The sequence below is a fragment of the Aptenodytes forsteri genome, unplaced genomic scaffold, assembly GCF_000699145.1.
Source record: "Aptenodytes forsteri isolate BGI_AS27 unplaced genomic scaffold, ASM69914v1 Scaffold410, whole genome shotgun sequence".
Classification (NCBI taxonomy): Eukaryota; Metazoa; Chordata; class Aves; order Sphenisciformes; family Spheniscidae; genus Aptenodytes; species Aptenodytes forsteri.
The window spans coordinates 238,394-261,463 of record NW_008793958.1 but is presented as its reverse complement, the minus strand read 5'-3'; the positions used below and the strand labels follow the sequence as shown (position 1 = coordinate 261,463).

The following is a 23,070-nucleotide window of genomic DNA, read 5'->3' as shown; positions in this document are numbered from 1 at the left end:
AGTAAAATGGCGATGGTAACGCTTCCCTGCCTCAGAGCTGCTCTGAGGGCTCAGTGCAACTCTTGGGCCGATACCTGAGACAGTTCAAAAAATTAACTGTGACCTACTTGTACTGCACAGAGCTCCCATCATAGCTCCTTTCCTCCATCTGTGACGGTGCCTAGAGCTTGTTTGGCAGCTGAAAAGCAGAGGTGCTACGAGCTGGTATGTATTTTTAGGAAGGCATTGCCTAAGTCTGCAGATGACTCCGTGCTTTCTGGTCATGTTCCTGACGGTGCTTCTGACTGTGGGCTATTCCCTCAGACAATCTCAAGGTCAGGCAAGCTGATAAGCTTTGTTAGGGCTCTCTCATTTTGGCAGCTCTGCTTTTGATGGGGAGCTCCCAGGCTGTTAGAGGTGACGTATTGGAAAATGAGCAGCAATGACCTGCAGCTTGTTTGGCTGCAGGTCTCTTGTGACAGTGACAAGGATGTCCCCACCCCAATGAGCAGTAGGGGGGACGTTCACTTCTTACATTAGTGCAGTCCTGCTGGAATCGATACATCTGGGAGGACTTGAAGACTTTGCTTTATGATGGAGGCATCCCATGCTGGCCGAAGATTCCCCCTGCCCATGTTGGCGTGGTGTCGGCAGGGAGTTTCTTTTCTTCTCAGCTTGGATAACACTCCAGGTGGGGTTTATCAGTCAGGCTTGCCGCAATACAGCAAAGCCTGGGACTTAACCCCCCACACCTCAGGAGAAAAGGGGATCTGCTGCCCCTCTGAAGAGGTCTTGCACACCTCCCTGGCTTCAGCTGTGTGCTCCCAGCGCAGCGCTTTGCTGAATCAGAGCATGTCCTGTGCGGTGCATTTTGCTGCATCATAACATCGTTACACAGTTTGACAGCTCTGGCAACCTCTGCTCCAGTGAGTCCTAGAGCTAAATGAGCGGGAGCTCTGCCAGCCAGGCTTGTGGTGTGTTTGGAAAGCCATGTGGGCGAACTCGTATAGCACCTGCCCATATTAAATGCAGTTCGGAAGAATGATGTTTGTTCCTCCCTCCCTTCTGTAAGAGATGAAGCAAAAGAAAACCCCTCCTGCATGACTTCTGTTTATTTTTTTATGATGATGAGGCTTGTCCAGTTTACAGGTTAAGCTTCTGAGGCCTGGGACGCTGCCTCCATTTGTGCTGGGGCTGCTCCAAGCATGTAGCAACTCGGTGAACAATTCTCGTTGCAGGGACTTGAAGCTGGACAACGTGCTGCTGGACTACGAGGGTCACTGCAAGCTGGCAGACTTTGGGATGTGCAAAGAGGGCATTCACAATGGCATTACCACAGCCACCTTCTGTGGAACACCAGACTACATCGCTCCGGAGGTATAGGAAACCTTTCTTTGGCCAGGAAAACTTGGTTACAATATGAAAAGCGTAGGTTAGCTTTAGAACAGCAAGTGTACTCTCTGGTGTCTTTAGCTACACCTTATTTGACTGCTGGGTGCAAGGTTTTCCTCCTAGATGTATTGCTTGTATTATCAGTCCCTTGTGCAAGCAAAGCATGAGTAAACCTTCAGGCTGCTATAGGCACCAAGATAAGCCTATATTTTTCTTTAGGAAACGTGAGGTGAAGAATGGAGGCACAGCTGCAAAAATCTTGAGAGAGGCACATACAGATACTGGCCCAGTTTGATTGAAAGGAGATTGAATTCTCCCTCGTTTCCCAGTTCCTTTTTCTACCTCCTCCTGTTCCCTGTCATTCCCCAATCTCACTACAAAATTAATAAACACCTCTTTTAAGGAACAGCTGCCCTCCAGATGCTGCCAGATGTTCTGACAGGGTTTCAGATCCTTCTTCAACACAACTGAATTTTTGTCTGTGGTTGGTGTTTGTGCCTTTCTCACACACTCGCGCTCCTTCCCCTCTCCAGCTGAAAGCCTTGCCGTTGGAGCCGGGTAAGCATTTCCTTCCCAGAGGCAAGGAATAGGCGATGTCAACCCGCACACATGGCTGCTCTGCTGCTTCAGAGGCTCAGCCAGTTTTGCTGAAATGCCCCTTCTCCTCCTGCTAAGCCCTAGCATCATTTCTAAGGGCTTGTTTCCCAGGTGACCCTGTGAGCAGCCAAGCTAGTTCAGCCCTTGTTTAATGCATCTGATGTACCTTTGTGCTGATCTGGGGGTTTCCAGCTTGAGATCGCCTATATGTTCCTGGACATACAGCCAGCCTGGCAGAGAGCGCTGTTAGGACGTAGCAAGAACTTTTGCATTAATGTTTCCAAATCCTTTTTCCTCCCCTGCTCAGTTTAAGAAGCTTCAGGGTTGATATTTCTTTCCCATCCCTTCTTCAGATCCTGCAGGAGATGCTGTATGGCCCTGACGTAGACTGGTGGGCCATGGGCGTGCTGCTGTACGAGATGCTGTGCGGCCACGCGCCCTTCGAGGCGGAGAACGAGGACGACCTCTTTGAGGCCATTCTGAATGATGAAGTCGTCTACCCAACGTGGCTTCAGCAGGATGCGGTGGCAATCCTCAAAGCAGTGAGTTCCTTTGGTCGTTTGCGTGTTCTCTGTCCTGGCTTTCTTCAGCCCAAATCTAGCAAAAGAAGACAGGGCTGGGGTATGGGCACTCAGAAATTGCAGTTACCCTGACCCTGATCCTTTTCTTATCTTGGATTGAAGGGTAAACAAAAAAAAAAAAAATCCTGCCACATTTAGGTGTGTTTGCATAGTTATGTCCTCTATACGGTTCAGCAGCCAACTTGGCAGGCAAAGTGTGTGCATGTCTGTGTGTCTGGGCATTCCCCTGCTGACTTAATGATTTACAACATATGGTCACCTTCCAGAACAGAAGTAGCAGGTATACACAGTATTTAATCAGTAGTGACCATATGATTTCCATGCAACTGGAGTGGCCAAGAGGTGAAGTCTTCATGATAATCCTTCGTTCTGACTGTTGGTAATACCAGCCATCCCCCAGGGATTGCTGTCTACCTGCATAAAAAGGCAGGTTTTTGATTTTTGTGTGTTTGGCAGGAAAAAAAAAAGGGGCTGTACAGCAAACAGTTTGAGGAGAGTTGTTGCTGGCTACACTTAGTCCCTGTTCTACCATGCGTTCCTGAATTTTCCCAGGAGCGCTCTTATCCGTGTGCCTCACATCCCATCGTGACATGGGAACGAAGCTTTTTAAGATTTCAGGCTGTGCGTGTACAAACAGTGCCTAGTGCACTGGAACTGCCTGGCTTTACTGTAATGAATCAAAAGGTGATTAAATGACGAGGTTGTTAACCTAGGAATCAGGAGACCTAACTTGGCTGTTCTGCTACTGACTTCTTCCTGCCCCTGACCAAGGCACTTAATATCTCTAAGCACCCTTTGGAGAGAGAAGGATCAGAGTATTTCCTTTCCTTGCAAAAGCACTGTGAACAAAGATGCATTTAAGACTGGATGCTACTAAATATTGTAGTAATAGACGATCTAAGAAATAGTTGGATAAGATAGTAATTTATAGTAACTTGTGGAGCACTGACTCAGAGAAATGGGTTAACGAATGATGGGAGCATTTAAAGGAAAGAGGACAGTTTGTTTCCATCAGATCTTTAATAGTGAGAATCCGGAAGTTTTCTGCTGAGAGGTTTCTGTTGGATATGAACTGAGCAACTACTTTCTGTAGCTGAAAATGCATCTAATAAATTCTACAGAAATCAACTGAGAATAAAATCGCCTTCTTGAGGAGGCAAAGGGTTGTGCTTTGAAATCACAGGTTGTGCTCAGGAGTGATCGTTTGTCATGCTGAAGGCCCTCTTGGGTTTTGGAAATAACCTGCAACATATTTAAAATAAAAAAAAATGTGAAGTTCAGACTCATTGCAGTTTCTGGAGCAGCGTTCATGTTGTTGGATTTGGACTCTTGAATGCCTGAGCCAATTCATCTTCTGCAGTGACAAGTAATAGCAGAGTGGATTTGTTGCAGGTATCTTGCATAAGTATGAGATGGAGGTAAAATGCGGTCAGATAGATGCTCATCATAACAGGGATTTCAGGGTATAGTAAAATATGATTGGTGTTTTAGCCTCTTGATGAAATGCTTATTTTCCTAATTCTGATAGGAGCCTCATAGAAACAGCCAGCGCAAGCTGCAGTCACCCCAGGCTGCTCTAGCCCATGTTCAGAGCCCAACTTTTAACAGTGTGTCCCTTCTGTGATTAACAGGCAAGCAGCATGATGAGAGGCACTGGAGAAGGAGGGCCAGAATTGAGGAGGGAGCTAAGAATTTAAATAGAGATCGACCGAGCGTCTCCAAAACTGCACAGTCAGCTTAGCAATTGCTGGTTACTTGCCTGAAAAAGGTCTCCTCTCCAGCCGCTTTGCCTGTCTGCTCTATCACATGTTGCTGGTGAAACCCAAATGAAAGCAAAACTGCCTCTCTGAAATGCGCACGCGCTGCTCGAGAGAAGCACTACGCTATGTCTGCTTTGGGGAAAAGGCTGAAATTTAGGGCATTAACCAAGAGCCTTGTGATTAACTAGTGGGAAGTTACAGTTGATATTTTTACTGGACCTTCAGTTCTTTAGTGTTTCTGTTCCCTGAGTGGCTGCTACCTGGAGGTGACTTCTGCATCATGTTTTATAGCGCTGATGATAGTTTGCTACAGCCTGAATTTCTGCAACCTCATAGTAGCTGCTTTTGGCTTCGAGAGCTGTTCACTAGAGGAGCTCTTCATTTTCTCCTCCCTTTCTTACGCTGAGCTTTTGGAGTCATCAGAGCATGTTGGCTTTAAAGGGGAGGAAACATCCTGTCGTGAGATTGTCTGGGGCTCTAGATTAAAATGAAAAAAACCCCCACACTTTGATTTCTTTTGAATGATGACAAATGTGATCACTGCTGAGGTATTATATTTGCAGTGTACTGATAATGTTTGGTCAGTATTTTTAGGTGTCAGTATAACACAGAGTTGTGAACCTGGCTTTTTTGTTCCCTTATGGTTATTTTATGAAGGAAGACAGTAGATTTTCTAGCTGCTAAATATGTAGATTTTTTTCTCACAGACCTGATGCTAATATTATTTCTCTTAGATATGGCATTATTACTGTGTGAGCATCTCCTAATCACTACTATGTTTACCTCCAGCAAAAAGTGAACTTGAGCTCCCTGATTTACAGCTGTGACAGTGCTTTCTAACCCATCATATTAAGAGCTCTGGAAAATCAAAGCACTCAACTAGTGCAGTGACATAAATGATTATAAGTAATTACATGGCGTGGGAAGCCTAGAAAGACCGGGGAATTAAACCTGGGGTCTCTTATATTGCAGGCTAAGGCCTTAATAGCCTTAATAACTGGATTATCCCCTCACTAAAAGTTCTGGCCTCTAACCTTGAACAGGACTAGTGAGAATTTGCTTAGTCTTGAGCAGTACAAAGCTCTGAAACGAAAATCAAATTCTTCTGCCAGAAGAACAAATGCTCTACAAATGGATATATCTAGGTTTAGAAAGCACTTGATCCCTTTGTCTTCATGAGTAACTTTATTGTAAACAAGGATAATAGGTTTTAGGACCCATTTCACGGATGCTGTTATTTTTTTTCGCTTTTGTTTACCATAATTGTGCTTCACCGATTTCCCCCCATCAGAAACCACCTGATTTCTGAAGGTTGCATCCTGTTCATCTTTGCAGTTTCCTGATAATAACCAAGATAGGTCCTTAGGACCTCATTTAGGTCAGTGGGTGTTCTTGGCGTGTTTTTGAGCACTGGTACCAAGGAAAACAAATATGACCTCAATGCCCTGGGACCTTGTTTAGAATTGAAAGCAGAAATATTTGTGCTCTAGAAAAAGAAGTTTTTATCTATTTCCCTTTTTAATGTTTTTTTGTCCTTGTTATTTTCCCTCAGGAGCTAGGGAAAGAGTAGGGCAGAGCTAAACCAGTGTAAATCAGCAGGATTTTGCTGGAGTCACGACTCCCAGAGGAGGGAAGTAGAAAATCTCTCTCACGTACCCTGCCCCGTCTGAGTGTGTTACTGGGGAATTTAGGTATTGATGGTTCAAGTCAGGCAGAGAGGACTCAAACTGTCTCCCCTGCTTGTGTGAGCAAGTCAAACTGGGCACGGATTTGCTTGTGGGAGTAAAAAAAGTGCAGAAGAGGAGAATTGCTGCTGAATGGATTCAGACCACTTCAGCTCATTCTAAACGTAAGTTTTGCTTTGATTCTGATTCCCCCAAAAAAAGGTTTCTCCATAGCCCTTCCTGAATGCAGTCATAAGGAGCTTATGCCAGAGGAGCTATTGGGTTTGTGTCTGTAAAAGAAATTCTTTCAAATACTCTTTGCCATCAGCTGACAGAGTAGTCACCAGTGTCTGATGATGAAGAGACTGTGAAAGAGAAACTTTGTGAGCATGCAGGGAGCAGAGACTGCCACACCGTATCTTTTACGGTGAGAGTGCAGCTGGAGTTTGCTTTGTTACAGCATGTCGATGTTCTGGATTTGTAAATTGTCACTAACAAAAAGTGCTTGAGCAAAGAGGGTGGCTTTCCAGGCAGCCGGAGGCTTTGGGATTCAGCTGAGTGAACTGCAAAATGAAATACAATCCTCTCGTTTCCCATAAGCGGGGTGGTATTTTGGCAGCATGTTTCACTCGCTTCACGTATGACTTTCTCAAATGCAATCCAATCACACTGTCTTGCTAACAGTCAGGCTTAGTTGGAGGGGAGAATGAAGGGACACAGTGAAAATCGGGTCTCAAAAGTCGATGGCGTAATGGGAGGCAAATTCACAGGGAAAGCTGCAGAGATTTTCCTTTCCAAGTCTGGTTTCAGATGAGGAGAGAAGGGCTAAGCCTATCGAGTCGCTCCACGGACTGATGATCTGAAGTAGCAATGGTTGGCCCAAAGGCTTGGAAACTTGGATGAGCAATTGCAGCTTAGATGTTTTCACATTCAGAGCCAGGTAACAGCAGGGGCTGGAAAAACAGCACCATCTCCCCAGGAAAGCGTTAGCATTGCTCTGCCTTCTGCACCCTGGATTTCTGAACTCCTGTCACAGCTGAGTCTGCTGAAGCCGAGGGTGTCTCTTGGCGTTTATGTGCCAACCTCCAGTCTTAATGTGAGCTCTGAAACACTTCTGGCCTAGCTGAAATGCTCCTTCCAAAAGTGAGGCTTCGGCAGCCTTGCCTGTAGCTGTATATTTTGGGGATACAAATGAGACTAAAGCCTGTTCTCCCTCCAGCTTGTTAAAACCATGCATTTTTGAAGAAGACACTACTGGAGTTAAGAGACTGGGCAAAAATGGTTATGTCCCCCTCCAAGTGGTTTTTGTGTGAAAAATAAACACCAGGCAAGAAAAGAGGAAGGTGCAGAGGAAATTGGCTGTGGTTTTAGCAGCCTGCACTCCTGCCCAGCGCAGGTGGAACAGCATGAGGGAATCCAAATGCCGGTGGATTAGTGCGAAGAGTGAGAGGGATTGAAAGGTGAAGGAGCTCAGCTGAGAGCAAACATGACCCGTATCTCGGAGAAAAATTATGTCAGCAATACAGTGCCAAGGATGCAAAAGACAAACTTGTGCTACAGCCTGAATTTCTGCAACCTCATAGTAGCTGCTTTTGGCTTCGAGAGCTGTTCACTAGAGGAGCTCTTCATTTTCTCCTCCCTTTCTTACGCTGAGCTTTTGGAGTCATCAGAGCATGTTGGCTTTAAAGGGGAGGAAACATCCTGTCGTGAGATTGTCTGGGGCTCTAGATTAAAATGAAAAAAACCCCCACACTTTGATTTCTTTTGAATGATGACAAATGTGATCACTGCTGAGGTATTATATTTGCAGTGTACTGATAATGTTTGGTCAGTATTTTTAGGTGTCAGTATAACACAGAGTTGTGAACCTGGCTTTTTTGTTCCCTTATGGCTATTTTATGAAGGAAGACAGTAGATTTTCTAGCTGCTAAATATGTAGATTTTTTTCTCACAGACCTGATGCTAATATTATTTCTCTTAGATACGGCATTATTACTGTGTGAGCATCTCCTAATCACTACTATGTTTACCTCCAGCAAAAAGTGAACTTGAGCTCCCTGATTTACAGCTGTGACAGTGCTTTCTAACCCATCATATTAAGAGCTCTGGAAAATCAAAGCACTCAACTAGTGCAGTGACATAAATGATTATAAGTAATTACATGGCGTGGGAAGCCTAGAAAGACCGGGGAATTAAACCTGGGGTCTCTTACATTGCAGGCTAAGGCCTTAATAGCCTTAATAACTGGATTATCCCCTCACTAAAAGTTCTGGCCTCTAACCTTGAACAGGACTAGTGAGAATTTGCTTAGTCTTGAGCAGTACAAAGCTCTGAAACGAAAATCAAATTCTTCTGCCAGAAGAACAAATGCTCTACAAATGGATATATCTAGGTTTAGAAAGCACTTGATCCCTTTGTCTTCATGAGTAACTTTATTGTAAACAAGGATAATAGGTTTTAGGACCCATTTCACGGATGCTGTTATTTTTTTTCGCTTTTGTTTACCATAATTGTGCTTCACCGATTTCCCCCCATCAGAAACCACCTGATTTCTGAAGGTTGCATCCTGTTCATCTTTGCAGTTTCCTGATAATAACCAAGATAGGTCCTTAGGACCTCATTTAGGTCAGTGGGTGTTCTTGGCGTGTTTTTGAGCACTGGTACCAAGGAAAACAAATATGACCTCAATGCCCTGGGACCTTGTTTAGAATTGAAAGCAGAAATATTTGTGCTCTAGAAAAAGAAGTTTTTATCTATTTCCCTTTTTAATGTTTTTTTGTCCTTGTTATTTTCCCTCAGGAGCTAGGGAAAGAGTAGGGCAGAGCTAAACCAGTGTAAATCAGCAGGATTTTGCTGGAGTCACGACTCCCAGAGGAGGGAAGTAGAAAATCTCTCTCACGTACCCTGCCCCGTCTGAGTGTGTTACTGGGGAATTTAGGTATTGATGGTTCAAGTCAGGCAGAGAGGACTCAAACTGTCTCCCCTGCTTGTGTGAGCAAGTCAAACTGGGCACGGATTTGCTTGTGGGAGTAAAAAAAGTGCAGAAGAGGAGAATTGCTGCTGAATGGATTCAGACCACTTCAGCTCATTCTAAACGTAAGTTTTGCTTTGATTCTGATTCCCCCAAAAAAAGGTTTCTCCATAGCCCTTCCTGAATGCAGTCATAAGGAGCTTATGCCAGAGGAGCTATTGGGTTTGTGTCTGTAAAAGAAATTCTTTCAAATACTCTTTGCCATCAGCTGACAGAGTAGTCACCAGTGTCTGATGATGAAGAGACTGTGAAAGAGAAACTTTGTGAGCATGCAGGGAGCAGAGACTGCCACACCGTATCTTTTACGGTGAGAGTGCAGCTGGAGTTTGCTTTGTTACAGCATGTCGATGTTCTGGATTTGTAAATTGTCACTAACAAAAAGTGCTTGAGCAAAGAGGGTGGCTTTCCAGGCAGCCGGAGGCTTTGGGATTCAGCTGAGTGAACTGCAAAATGAAATACAATCCTCTCGTTTCCCATAAGTGGGGTGGTATTTTGGCAGCATGTTTCACTCGCTTCACGTATGACTTTCTCAAATGCAATCCAATCACACTGTCTTGCTAACAGTCAGGCTTAGTTGGAGGGGAGAATGAAGGGACACAGTGAAAATCGGGTCTCAAAAGTCGATGGCGTAATGGGAGGCAAATTCACAGGGAAAGCTGCAGAGATTTTCCTTTCCAAGTCTGGTTTCAGATGAGGAGAGAAGGGCTAAGCCTATCGAGTCGCTCCACGGACTGATGATCTGAAGTAGCAATGGTTGGCCCAAAGGCTTGGAAACTTGGATGAGCAATTGCAGCTTAGATGTTTTCACATTCAGAGCCAGGTAACAGCAGGGGCTGGAAAAACAGCACCATCTCCCCAGGAAAGCGTTAGCATTGCTCTGCCTTCTGCACCCTGGATTTCTGAACTCCTGTCACAGCTGAGTCTGCTGAAGCCGAGGGTGTCTCTTGGCGTTTATGTGCCAACCTCCAGTCTTAATGTGAGCTCTGAAACACTTCTGGCCTAGCTGAAATGCTCCTTCCAAAAGTGAGGCTTCGGCAGCCTTGCCTGTAGCTGTATATTTTGGGGATACAAATGAGACTAAAGCCTGTTCTCCCTCCAGCTTGTTAAAACCATGCATTTTTGAAGAAGACACTACTGGAGTTAAGAGACTGGGCAAAAATGGTTATGTCCCCCTCCAAGTGGTTTTTGTGTGAAAAATAAACACCAGGCAAGAAAAGAGGAAGGTGCAGAGGAAATTGGCTGTGGTTTTAGCAGCCTGCACTCCTGCCCAGCGCAGGTGGAACAGCATGAGGGAATCCAAATGCCGGTGGATTAGTGCGAAGAGTGAGAGGGATTGAAAGGTGAAGGAGCTCAGCTGAGAGCAAACATGACCCGTATCTCGGAGAAAAATTATGTCAGCAATACAGTGCCAAGGATGCAAAAGACAAACTTGAAGTTGATCTGTTTTTCTAGAGAACAATAGCCTGGAAGTGATGCTGACTCAAAAGGCAAATACTCTGGTTTAGTGAACTCTCTGCTGTTTTGTGTCACTGAGTTCATTTACCCACTCCGGATACCCTGGCGCTCTCTGCACCCCAGCACCACCACTAAAGTCTAACACACACCCATCCTCCTTTAGATTTGCTTAAAATCCCCTTTGCTTTACCAGGTTAACAGCCAAGGGGCTGTCGTGTCTGGGAATCAGTGCTTCATACTCAGCCGCAGCAGTAATGATGCTCTGTGGGTCAGCAGGAGCCAGGTCCTGCTCTGACGACCTGTGTTTTAGGGACTCATTTTTGGCTGTTGGAGCACAAGGTGAGGGAGTTGGGATTTCCTTCTCAGCTTCTGCCAGCAGCCAGGAGGGAGCTTGCATGGTTCTTGGGAGCAGCTGGAGGGGGAACGGTTAAATGTGCCACAGTTTAAATCCCCTTTGCCTCCAGACAGCCTTGAAGCCAGATCTAGAAGTCAAAAAAGCCGTGATCTAGAAAGGAGAAGCCTCTCCTCCCATTCCTGTGAGCCCATGTCACAGACTGAAACCCAGAAACTAGGGCTTTTCAGTTAGTTCCTTAGGTTTTTTGGCGTGTTTGTACAGCTATCACACACAGCGATATTCAATACTGAGGGCTCGCCAGCAGTGTAACTTATCCCCCTTTGCTAGGAGGCAGCACACACGGGTTTTTCTGGAGAACAAGAAAAGGGCTAAGAAATATTGCAGTGCAGACGGGAACCAGCCAATTCATCTTCAGCGGGAGAGAGCTATGGGGGCCCTTCCACAACAGCTCGGCCAATTTTCTTCTTGTTAATTAAAAAAGCCACTCAAAACTTTCTACAGAAGTTTGTCATTCCTTTGCTGCCCAGAAGAGCGAGTATGAGGCAGCCTTAGGTCCCTCAGTCACTCAGGTAACCATCAGACACAAGAGACTTCCCCACAAGGTACTGTAACGAGTAGTGTGTTGCTCCACCAGCAGTTTCTCTTGAGTTGATGGGGGGAAGCCTGTGGATATCATTTCAAAATGTGACCCAATTCTACTGTAAAACAAGAGGTTAAGTTAGAGGGCACTGGTGGATATTGTGGAAATGCTTTGTGTATCCATATGCATACATAGAAATAAGTTAGGTAGCAGTTGGGAAAGTGTGTGTGTGTGTATGTTAGGGTTTTCTTCTTCCCTAAATTTGCAGGTGATACCAGATGAGGAAAAAGTAAGTCTGAAGGGTACCCTCCTCCACGTCTCCTTCTGGTGAAAACAAGCCCATGGTTTCTCAGGAATTCTGAGTGATGGCTCCTAATGAGAGAGAAATTTGATTGTTATCTTTGTGTGTGTGTGAGTTAAATCCAGGACTCCCTGGGGAGTACAGGGTTTGGGTGGTTATTTCTTGCCATTCCAAAGAAATTCTGAGGAGCACAGGGCAGCCCAGTCTGGCTGGATGCAGGATAACAGCTCCAGCAGAGCCCGTGGAGACTCAGGCTGTGCTGCACGCACTTACCATAAGGGGCTGAGAAGAAAGAAGACTGGAGAGATGCAGAAAAGAAATTTCCCTAGGGTACTCCACCCAGGCCCAGCTGAAGGAGAGAAAGCAAAGTGAACACTGAGCTGTGCTGCGGGAGGAGTAAACTACCCATCCTAAGGGGATGCCACCATGATTGCCCAAACCCTCGGTGAGGACCCCTTTTGCACGTGCCACGGCTTATTTTCAGAAAGGCTTTCTAGATGGTGAGTGCTCCGTGCTGAACCAGACTGGCCCCACCGCTGTAAGCAACTTGACAATGCCATTAATGAGGAGAGAGGCAGAGGCCAGGGTTTTCACAGCAGAAAGACTTAGAGGCAAATTTTTCTAACATAATCAAAGCGAACAGTCTGCTGTGACAGGGGAGTGGAGGGGAAAGGGCTGGTTTTGGACTGCTGGCAAGGACGTCTAAGTTCAGGAGAGATGTGGATGGTCCAAGCTGCCTACTCACTGCAGCTGCTCTCCCTGAACGTCAGCATGGAGGGTGACATCTTCTGAACTGTTCTTTGGATAAGCTTATTCTTTCATACACTGCACTTGCTCGGGTTCCAACGCCCCTGGATACTGGGAGGTCAGAACTAGCTGTCATCAGCTCAGATACCACAGTGGGTGTCTGCATCCTCCCTGCACGCTACAGCAAGCAACATGTGACTCAGAGTACCTGGGCTGTGCTTTGCTTGGCACATCCAAGTGCAACGCGTATGTGCTTCCTGCTGCCTTTGTGCCTCGCCTTTTCCCTAAGTCCTGGGTGGTCAGTTTGGCCACTCTGTGAGCTGGACCAAACCCCCCAGTTTGTTCTCCCCAGGCCTCTCCTGAACACTTACAAGGTGTGAAATTAGGCAGCCAGATGCTGATGGTGCGAGGTTGCTTACGTTTCCCTTACGTCACTCTGCACAAGGCATATGTCTCTCCTTTGCGCTTGCATCCTACAGATCCAGGCCAGGTTCTTTCTTTCCAACAGACAGAAAAAGGCAGATAATCTGTTTCATGTGCAGTGCTGGAACAGCCAGAATGAACTTGTTTCTGAATGAACCAGATGCCAGGAGTATTTTTCAGACAAAGATTAAAAGGAAAAGAAACAACACAATAGTGGCCCACTGAAATCAAAGAGGGAACTAGATGAGCTCATTGCTTTAGCCTCAGAGCTGAGGAGCCTGCTAACAAAGGCAGATATTAAAAATGCCTTCAAATATGCCAATAAATTATTCTCCTTGGCATCTCTTCAGAGTTGGCAGGCTCCATAAATCCTCTTGCACAGTTTGATTAAGCTTTGGCTGTCAGAGTCAGGCCAATATTTGAATCTCTCTGTGAAACTCTATGCTGGATCTGTGTAAATGTTTTTTTCTTTATTTTGTGTTTTAGAAATGCTTTCATCTCACATTTCCTGGTTGGCTCTGGAGCCTCTGCAGCAAAAGCAGGACTCCGGAGCGTGTCGTTTCCCAACGCGGAAGGAGTTCTGCAGTTTTAAATGACCTCTCGTCTAGACCATTTTTGCTATAAACATACACTGTGGTGGTGACAAGCCTGTGCTCCACCACAGATTGCCTTCTTACCTCTTTTGCCTGAGTTTGCATGTCCATCTCTGTAACGTGCTGCCTCTTACTCTTTGCCTTCTAATTCTCAAACAGCAAACAGCTTTCCCCAGTGATTTTAATCTCTTCTGTCGATTGATCACACCCTTTCTGAAGTGCTCCTTTTCCCCACAGTAATAGTCCCATGCTTCTGAATAATTCACTGTGAAAGAAAACTAAAGCCGTCTCTATATAGCTTTGCCAAGGCCAAATTCATCTTGAAGTAGTCATTAGGTCTTTTACCTTTCCCTTTCCAATAGGCTGAAATTAGCTTCTTGTTTAAGTCCGTGGCGTGCAGGCTCAGATTTGCTTCGTAACAAAAGCTCCTAACCCTGCCTACTGTAATGTCAGGTGTGAGTCATCCTCTTCTTTCCTGCCAGGGATGGGAAAAAATGTGAAGGAGCATTCATTGTGCCAACTTTGTCTTCCCCCTCTTCTTTTTCTGCGTGCTCCTAGGTGCTCGGGAAGAAGTGATTCCCGTGGCCAAGCCTAAGACTTGTGGCCTGGGCTCCCTTCTCAGCTCTGCCAGTTACACCGTGCGATTATAGACCCTCAAAGGTGTTTTGGTGAAGTCCATTAAAATCCAGTCTTGGGGGAAGGTTCAAGGATTCCCTTGAGAACCTGGGTCTGAGCTGGAGATGGGAATGATCGCTGAATGATGGGACCAGCTCTCGCTGTGCAGCTCCCAGCGGAGGGGGCCAGTCCATCTAACTGGGAGGTCTCAGCACCGCTACAGGGGTAACAAATCTCTGACTGTCCGAGCTATTCAGGGCTGTAGGTCTTACTCGTTCTTCCAGCTTTGAACTTTCTGACCTGCTGTGTCTTTTCAGGAACTTTAAAATTAAAAGAATTGAAATATAACCAAGGCCACAAAAAAGCTCCTTTGAAGTATTTTCCTGTGATTTTTTTTTTTTTTTTTATTTGGCCTTTACAGTTTTGCCTGGGGCATTTTAGTCCCCTTTGTTCTTTTTTGTGATTTTTTTTTTTTTTTTTTAATTGGCCTTTACAGATTTGTCTGGGGCACTTTAGTCCCCTTTGTACTTGACCCTATGTAAATAGGCCACCCAGGGTTGTGTAACAGATTCCTGGTTCCTCTTGACAAGACTATCAGAAAAGGATTAATTGTTTTCCCGTGCAACCCTAGGGATATTTTACCACTGCTTAAAACGAGAGTGGGATCATGCCCCCAGTCTGTTAATAAGTGAAATGCTCATTCTCCCTCCATGTTTGTGTTACTCTGATTGATGTATTGATTTAGTAATTGACCTGCATATCCCCATGTTGTACCTATAGTCCAGTTGGGGTAATTTAAAAACAGCAGCCGGAGTTTGATACTGTCTGAGCAGCCCGTGACCCACGTGGGAACTGGGGTTGACTCATCAGTTCTGAAAACACAGATTTCTGGAGTGACATCTTGACCAAAACCTATGTCAAATATTTCGTATATCTAATGACTAAAGTTAATTTCTGTTTATTATTATTTATTACAGGAGTACCAAAGGTAGAAGTGTCGAAAATCACTAGCTGTCATCAGGGGCCAATATGCATTCGATACTTGTGGCCTTTTCATTCTGCACTAGTGTTGATGAGTTATTTGCTGATGAGTGGGGAGAGGCAGGGAAATGGGTAGATTTCAGCACAGCAAGGAAGTTTGTAGCTATTCAGACAGCAATCCCCATATTTTGGGCCAAGTTCTCTCCTGGTGATAGTCAGCAAAATTACATCAGTTTACACCACCAGGAGATTTGGAGCCAGATGTGTCTATCCCACATGTGAGTTGCTCTGTCTACCTTGGTTTGTTTTGCTAGTCTCTCTTGCTCAGCACTGTTTGCAATACAGTTAATCCTTCTTATTCCCTCGAGCTTTGACTGGGCAGCATCGAGCAGCCATTTCTGCACGAGGGGAAAGTGAGATCAAATTTATCTGCTTAATATCCACTACACTGACATTTTGTCCTTCTTGCCTGAGGCTGGCGCATTAAACATGTGACTGCTGTCATGCTTAATGTTACAGTCTTCTGGTTTTTAGGAGCAGGGCTGAAGACTGGTTTTTACCTCCCTTCCCATTGCCTTTTTATCTGGAAAAGGAAAGAACTGAGATCTCACACTCTGTCTCTTCCCTCCCCCCCTCCTTAAAATGCTTTCAGAGCAGTCTTCTACTGCTGAGCTCTGGCACTGCACTCACTGGACCTTCTCTGCACTGAAGGATTTCAGCCACTCGCAGTTTTCTGTAGCCAGGACCCCAGCGTGGGGGTAGAAGCACCCTGTGCATGCATGGGTCGTATTCTGGCTCAGCGCCACGATGAATTGCACTGGTACGAATCAGGGCTTTTAACAATCGATCCTGCTGTATGTAGGGTAGGAAGCTGAAATGCCACGTGGCCTCTAATGGCTGCAGTCAAAGCAAATCCGCAGTGTAAAATAGTGGTAGCACTCGAGAGAGCCACAATGACTCCAAGTCCTATTCTCAGCAGCACAATCCTCACTGAAGGTCAGTAGGACTCAGGCTCCCAAGTGCCTGCCTCACACCCACAGCCGAATTGCTGCAGTTTAAGTTACCGGGCACCAGCTGAGTAAGTACAGTAAGTACTTAGTAAGTACAAGGACTTCCATGGGAGAGCTCTCCAACCACCCTGCTCCCAGGGCCGTGGAACTTCAGCTGACACCATTTAGTGAAATCAGGCCGGCTGACTCCCTCGCTCCCTGTAACCCACTTGTGTGTCTGAGCCCTGGATTGCTCTTGTATGGGGAAGCGAGATATGTTTGCAAGCATCACCCCGGCAGGACTGTGATGGAGGATGATGGGAGCCTTGCTCAAGAGAGCAAAAGACAAGACTGGCTCAAAAGAACAGCTTTTTTATTTAAAAAAAAAAAAGGAAAAAAAAAAGTCTCTGCTATGCTAATGCCTCCTGGCTTCCAATTATTAAAAATAACACAGACGTTAACAGATGGAGCCGTAGAGCCATCTTTCTTCTCCTTTGTTTAGGGGTGGATGAAGGCTAATGAAACCCCAGACTGTGGGTTTGTTTGCCTTATATAATAGGCGGCCGAACTGTTTTTGGCAACTGCAGCATTCAGTCGAGAGATTCATGGAGAGAAGCCTTAATTAGAGTAATTGCTCTATTTATATAACGATTCCCTTTTGTTTGAGATCAAATAGATCTTTGAGAAATCTTATTTCCTTTCGAGTTAATTTCTGCCCTGTTAGTTTAGCTCATGAATCTTAATGAAGACGAGCGTGTTGGGTATCTCCTGATCTCCCCGCTCTCCCTCATTACTAGAGAGGAGACTGTGGGGCATTAATCTCCTGTGCTGCTGCTGCTTTTCACTTTGGTAGCAACGTGGGAGAAACACCAGCAGGCAGGAAATGTTAATATCATGAACAGGGAAATCTTTCTTTCCTTTAACGGAAGGGGTTGGGGTTGACTGTTGCATTGGCACAGTCCTGAATAGAGGCACATGGAAGCTGTGATGGAGAGGAGGAGGGACTGAGGGTCTGCCATCATATTTGCCATGGGCTGCCCTTGAGCTCCTGGCGAAATAAAGTGATGAATTTCTCTGGGCCTCTGTTCCCTGCCTGTAAGATGGGGGAGAGCCTCCATCTCTGCCATGCGCTCGCATTTGAAAGATGAGCTGCTCGGGGGCATGGGCTTTCTCTTACAAGGTAAATGCATGCTGCCTAAGGCAACAGAGTCCTGATGGGAGCTGGTGTGTCTAAGACTTCCTTTAATACAAGAAATAACGATTTCTTCCTCATCCAGATGGCCATCAATGTGAAGGGAATGGCTGAGCAGAAGGTTGTATTCCCCTTCCTGAAGTGCATTACTTCTGTGAAGGGGTCTGCGCTTGTTAGTGTTTTCCTAGAGGGTGACGCAATTTCACTTCATCTAGTTGCTGTGATATTACTCATGAAATTAATTATCCTGATGCAAATAGCGCATACATGAGTTACGTAAAAACCTATCAGGGATTCCAGTGTTGACAAAGGGAACTTGTAAATTCAAGGAAATTAATGCTTGGAAACATCTGTTTTGTGCAAACATCCCTTCACTGACTTCCAGGCCCTTAGACTAATTTGCAAGCTCAGCCTCTTGAGACAGAAGTTGCAACGCTACATGTGAGCAGCACCGGAGAGGTCCAGTACAGCCTTGCCTAGCAGGCTGGGAGACCTGGAGCCCTTCCCAGCACGGTCCGAGCCATGTAGTGGGTGAAGGGGGAGGACTGGTGCGGGTCCCCTGCTCTCCCTCACCTGCTCGCGGGCTGAGCTCCCAGGGCTGATGCAGATTTTTCCCAACAGTTGGCACTGCTATGTCTGCATTTTTTCCCTTGTAACTTCATGGGCCCTCCATGGACTAATCCCCAGTTTTTAATTTCTTGTCATGGCTTGCTGCATTTTCTTTCAGTAAATGTTTGCAAATGATTTCGTGAAGTCATGTTTTTGGCTCATTCCAGCTGCTGATTTTGGCTGCGATGCTGCTGAGAGGGTTAGCTGAGGTCAGTGAGAGCCTTGCTCGGGTTTGCTGCTCGGCAAACCGGTGTAGCCCAAAGGGACCCTGTCTGAGGATGTTCCCAAGGGGCTCTTTACACGGGGAATGGGATAATTCCCCGCGGTTGGATGTGGTCACAGAGTGAGGGCTTGATGGCTTGGTTCAAGTTTAAGATTGATAGCCTTGCTCTTGGTTTTGCTGGGAGGCATCTTGGATTTTGGTGATTACATGTTTCTTTTTGCTCAGGAACATCTCTGGTTTGCCTTGTTGTTACTGTTGAATTTTTTTCTGTGTTTCTTCACTGGGCTCTGTGTGCCAGAGGTCGAGAAACATGCTGGATTCTGGATTATCATGCAAAATTAGAGATACTCAGTAAACATTAGGAGATGACATTTCGCCATGAAAAACTTTCTGCTGAACATCTTCTCTCATCCCCTGCAAAAACATTGGAGGGTTGTACTTGGAAGGACGTTCAGGGCTGTCCAACTTGTGAAGCAAGAGTCCAACTCTGGCCTTCCCATGGATGCCAGGAACAGCCAACACTTCGTAAGACATTTCCCAGCTGTTTCTGAATGCAGCCGAAGGGATCAGGTGAAAGATTAGCTGCACTTCTGAAAACCTTTCCCCTGCACAGCCTGCATGTGTGCAGAGGGCAGCGTCCGTGTGCTCTGGGCACACAGCTTTACCCCTCCTGCTGCTGTTCGGTTCAGAATTGCTTCTTATGTGGTCAGAGACGTGGGTACGGGCTCCAGCTGCTTATCTCAGAGATGAAGGCTGGGCTTCTAATTAAGTTCCTCAGAAATCCAAAGTTCTTTGTTTGCTGTGCTAGAAGTGCCATCAGATAGCAGAGGCGGCATGAGATTGGCCGTCAGATGTTACCCTACTGCAGCAGAGAAATGTCAGTACTGCCTAAGGAAGAGAGAGAGAAAGAAAAGGATTCATGGGCTTTTGAGCCTTTGAGAGGTCATTATAGTCTTTTGTTTTTTCCTGACATACTGGACAACACAAACTAAAACTTCATCTACTTCTTTGTCAGTGTATTAATTTCTGGTGAATTCAAATAGTGCTTGAGAGGGTTAGTTACTCATTTTAGTGGAAACTGGGTTCAAAATTTTCATCGTTTAATTTTATATACCTCTTACAGTAAGGCAGGTAACTGTTCCAGTGCAAAGCATCAGTACTGTCTCTGCTGGAGTCACGGCTTGCACGCCTGCTTTTCAGCCCAATTGTCAAAAAAAGACTGGAGCTGCTTCCCAGAGAAAACACCCCACCTTTACCAGGCTGTGACAGACCGGCCATTTCCAAAATTCACCAGGAGATTTTATGTAAGGGAAGAACAGCAATGGCCAATCTTTCATTTTCTGTCACAGCCCCCGGGTGTGGAGGCGTGTGTACATCCACAGGCTGAGTAACCTGCAGGGATGTTGCGGCTGCGCAGAATACAGGAATGTATTTCATGTACTGCATAATGATGTTTAAAGAAAACATTTTCAGTGCTGGTTCCCATGCACAGATGCAATTGAGAGGTCTCGGCACAGCGTACAATACGTTTATCAGGGATGTAAGTTAACGATAAGAGACCAACCGTCCTTTGAAATTATATCCCACCCTTTTGTTGGAGCAGGTCAGCATGAGTTTGACTGCCATGAAAGGGAGACCTCTTCATATGCTGCGTTGACACTCTTTTTAGAGTGCGTGACTTATATTCACTTTCAGGGTCCTGCTAGCCTGCATTAGGGGGTTGCAGTACCTGGGAAACAAGCTTAGAGAAACCTGTCCAGAGTGGTTTAGGGTGCTGGTGGATCACTCCAGCCCTTGGTACACTTGTGCTTCAAAGCCCTGTTTTTACAGAGCAAGAGAGCCAGCAGCACTGAGCTCGTGCCTGACAGCTGGGGAAGGTGCTGTTTGATCGGGTGTCCCATAGGTCAGCTCACTCCTGTCAGAGGCAAGGATTAATTCAGAGGGGGTTTGTGGCAACCTGGCATTGCTCTCAGAAGCCAGACGGGGGGATGTGTTCCAGCAGTAGATGAATTTGCAGCCTTCGCTCTCCTCCTGCCTCCTTTGAGCACCCAACACGGGGTAGATGGTGCCTAGAGTTACCCAACTGAGGTTTCTCAATCTGCGGGTCCAATGCACAAATTAGAGCTGGCCGGTCAAATTGGAACAGTCATTTTGGTTTGAATGTTATATTTTGGTTTTTCAGGGCTCAAAACAGCCCACCTCAAGGGATGGCCCTTGGCTAATCCTCATTGTCCTAACAAAAAGGGTGTTTTAAGCAGCCAGGAATGCATTTATATTGGCTTTCAGTTTGTTGCATCGGATGCCTTCACTTGGTGCAATTTTGGCATCATGTGGAATAAAGCAAGCAAATCGGAATGTAAACACACTTTTATATCCCAGGGCTCTGAACTGGTCTGGGAATGGGCGGTCCAGTTTAGGTTTTGGTCTTATATGGTTGAGCATGAATAGGAACCCAAGCAAAGCATGTTACCGGCCCTTTTCAGAGATTATCTGCTTTCGTGATTTCCCCCCCCCCAGATTTAGCAGAAGCTTCCTGGTGTAATGGAGGCGGCGGTAGGTCAAGAGCCAGGAGACATGGGACTTATTCCCAGCTCTCCTTCTCTTCTCTTTGTCTTGTCTTTTTGGGCTGTTTTGGTCTATCCCACTTTCAGCACCAGCGAGCTCTGATCTTGTTTGAGCTTTCTAGGTGTTCCAGCAGTGCAAATAAGAGCTAGTGAGGTGCAGATATCCATCTGTGGGGACAAAGAAGCTGGGCAGGGAATTTCTAGAGAAAGATGGGGCTGCCAGGAGATTTCTGGCCTGTTTTGGAAACCAAAGAAGTTTAGTTCAAGAATTCCAAAGGCTTGTCTGAACCAGGTCTCAGAGATTTTGGCTTGGCCCATTTCTTGTTTGGAAACCAAGCTGTTGTCTGAGGATCAGTATCCCACAGAAATTTTGGGGCAGAGTCTTTTGGGAAACAAATTGTGTTTGGGTTCTGCTGCTAGAAAGGGAGAAGAACGGGTTGAAAGGGGTGGGGAGACAGGGAAGTTCTGCTTGTCCTTGGGCCTGACCCTGGAAATGCTGCATAACTGAGGGCTGAAGAATCCAGAGAAGCATGGGAAAGACCCCAGTTGCAGAGAGCCACGTCAGCTTTGCTCCTCTCCTGGTGACTGCTCTTACAAATCTGGATGCACTCGGCAGCTCGCTCTACTGATGTTTTGGGTGGAATGGTGGAAAACAGTTCTGCCGTAGGGAATCCCCTGGCAGCACACGTCCTCGAAGGGCTCAGGAGGTCAGGCTGGAGCTGGGGTTTTTGTGCTAATGTCAGCAGAGTCTGGGGTCCTGCAGAGTCTCAGCTGCAGATGCCCCATCTACTTTTGCTCTGAAGTCCCCTCAGGATGGGGTACTGGGGAGACTTCTAAAATAAATCTGGCAGTTGTCTTTCTTCTCCCCATCGTCTCTCTAGGTAGGGAATGACTAGACCTGTTATCCGCTCATCCTAGGAGAATTTGTACCTTCTGAAAAGCTCCTACAGTCAGAATGAAGTTGGTCTCTCACTGCACCTCCCCTTCTTTTCATTTCCCCATTGCCGAGGTGCAGCAGACTTGGTCATTCCTGAAACAGTGACCGATTGTCTGGTTTGGCTGGTTCAGCTATTTGCTAAACATAATGCTCTTTCATCTTCAAGGAAATCGTCTGGACACCTCCACCAGAGTGGAGCTTGCTTTATGCTGCTGTTTCAATAGGCAAATAAAAGCGGCTATTTTCCCAGTTTAAACATAACCTGATTTCTCCAATGAATTAGAAATACTCGAGGGGAGGGGAAAGATTGGGTTTTACTGAATTTTTAAGAACTATAATCCTAAATTAACAAGCCAACTAGCTCTTTTCCTGCCTGGGGAAAGGATTCCCCTCCTCCCCCAATATTTCCCTTTCCCTTAAGAAATATCTGCAGCACTCACACTTCATCATTCTTGTCGGGACCTAAAGGGCACCCGCCAGGGCCCTCTCGCACTGTGTGCATGATGTACGGCTTTTCTCATTGCTCCCTGGCAAATCAGGGCACTTCGGCTGAGGTTTGAGATTTCTTTTCACTGGTAGCAGAGTAAAAATGTTACAGAAAGAAACCCTTTTTCAGAGTTTCACCATCGAGAGAGGAGATGGTCGCCTGTCTGCTCTCGTCTGCTCAGGGTTTGGGGGGCTCTAAAAGCCAGTGCCTTGCTCATTTCCCTCTGTTTCCTGAGATGACAGGAAGGAAAGCGTAGGCTTCTGGCTGCGCTTCAGCAGGCTGAGGTTTAGGAAAAAGACACAGCTCAGGACTGACTCCAGTCCAAAGCCTGGCTGGCTGGTGAGCAGCGTTTGAGAGTGAGCTTGTATTCCTGAGAAATTAATACAGAAATAAATAACCACTGAAACCATTGTGCAACGTTTATAATGTTGCAAACGATACAATTCAACTTTCTTTTCTTATTGTGATAACCAAGGATTTGACCAAAAGAAAAGGGACCAAGGAGAAATACACCCCGACTTCTTCCTCTAGAGAATGAGTCAAGTTCCTTGCATGCAGTTCCAGTACAATGAAATTGAGAAGTCTGGCCAGCAGCTGAGTTCAACAGGAAAGCTGAGGACAAGCTTTTGTGCGACTGCTAATAGGTCCCTCTCCCGTGGCCCTGCCGGATGGGAGGAAACAAACAGCCCTTTTTGTTTTGCAGTTCATGACGAAGAACCCCAACATGCGCCTGGGCAGCCTGGGTCTGGGCGGCGAGAGCGCGATTCTGCGGCACCCCTACTTCAAAGATCTGGACTGGGACCTGCTGAACCAGCGTCAGATGGAGCCACCGTTCAGGCCCCGAATTGTACGTGGGAAGGAGGGGTGGGAGAAAGGGATCCCTGGGGTTTTTTTCTCTTCTGGGCTCTATAAGCAGGTTTATTCCCGGGAGACAGGAAAGGAGGTGAAGGAAGGGCAACCTTGACACAAAAGCCTTGGCCCAGGAGCTGGGAGGTGAGGTCTCTGGTCTTGGCTT

The 23,070-nt window shown here is 46.2% G+C and overlaps 1 protein-coding gene across 1 annotated transcript in view; it reads left to right on the top strand.

Moving 5' to 3' along the window:
- Positions 1–23,070, top strand: part of PRKCH (protein kinase C eta) — a gene marked incomplete at its 5' end in the record, with an annotated part of 126,882 nt that overhangs the window by 102,344 nt on the left and 1,468 nt on the right. Inside the window, 3 exons of the mRNA XM_009283639.2 lie at positions 1,218–1,356; positions 2,322–2,510; positions 22,759–22,902. Of these exons, the coding sequence (XP_009281914.1) occupies positions 1,218–1,356; positions 2,322–2,510; positions 22,759–22,902 (472 nt within the window). The remainder of the gene's footprint in view (positions 1–1,217; positions 1,357–2,321; positions 2,511–22,758; positions 22,903–23,070) is intronic.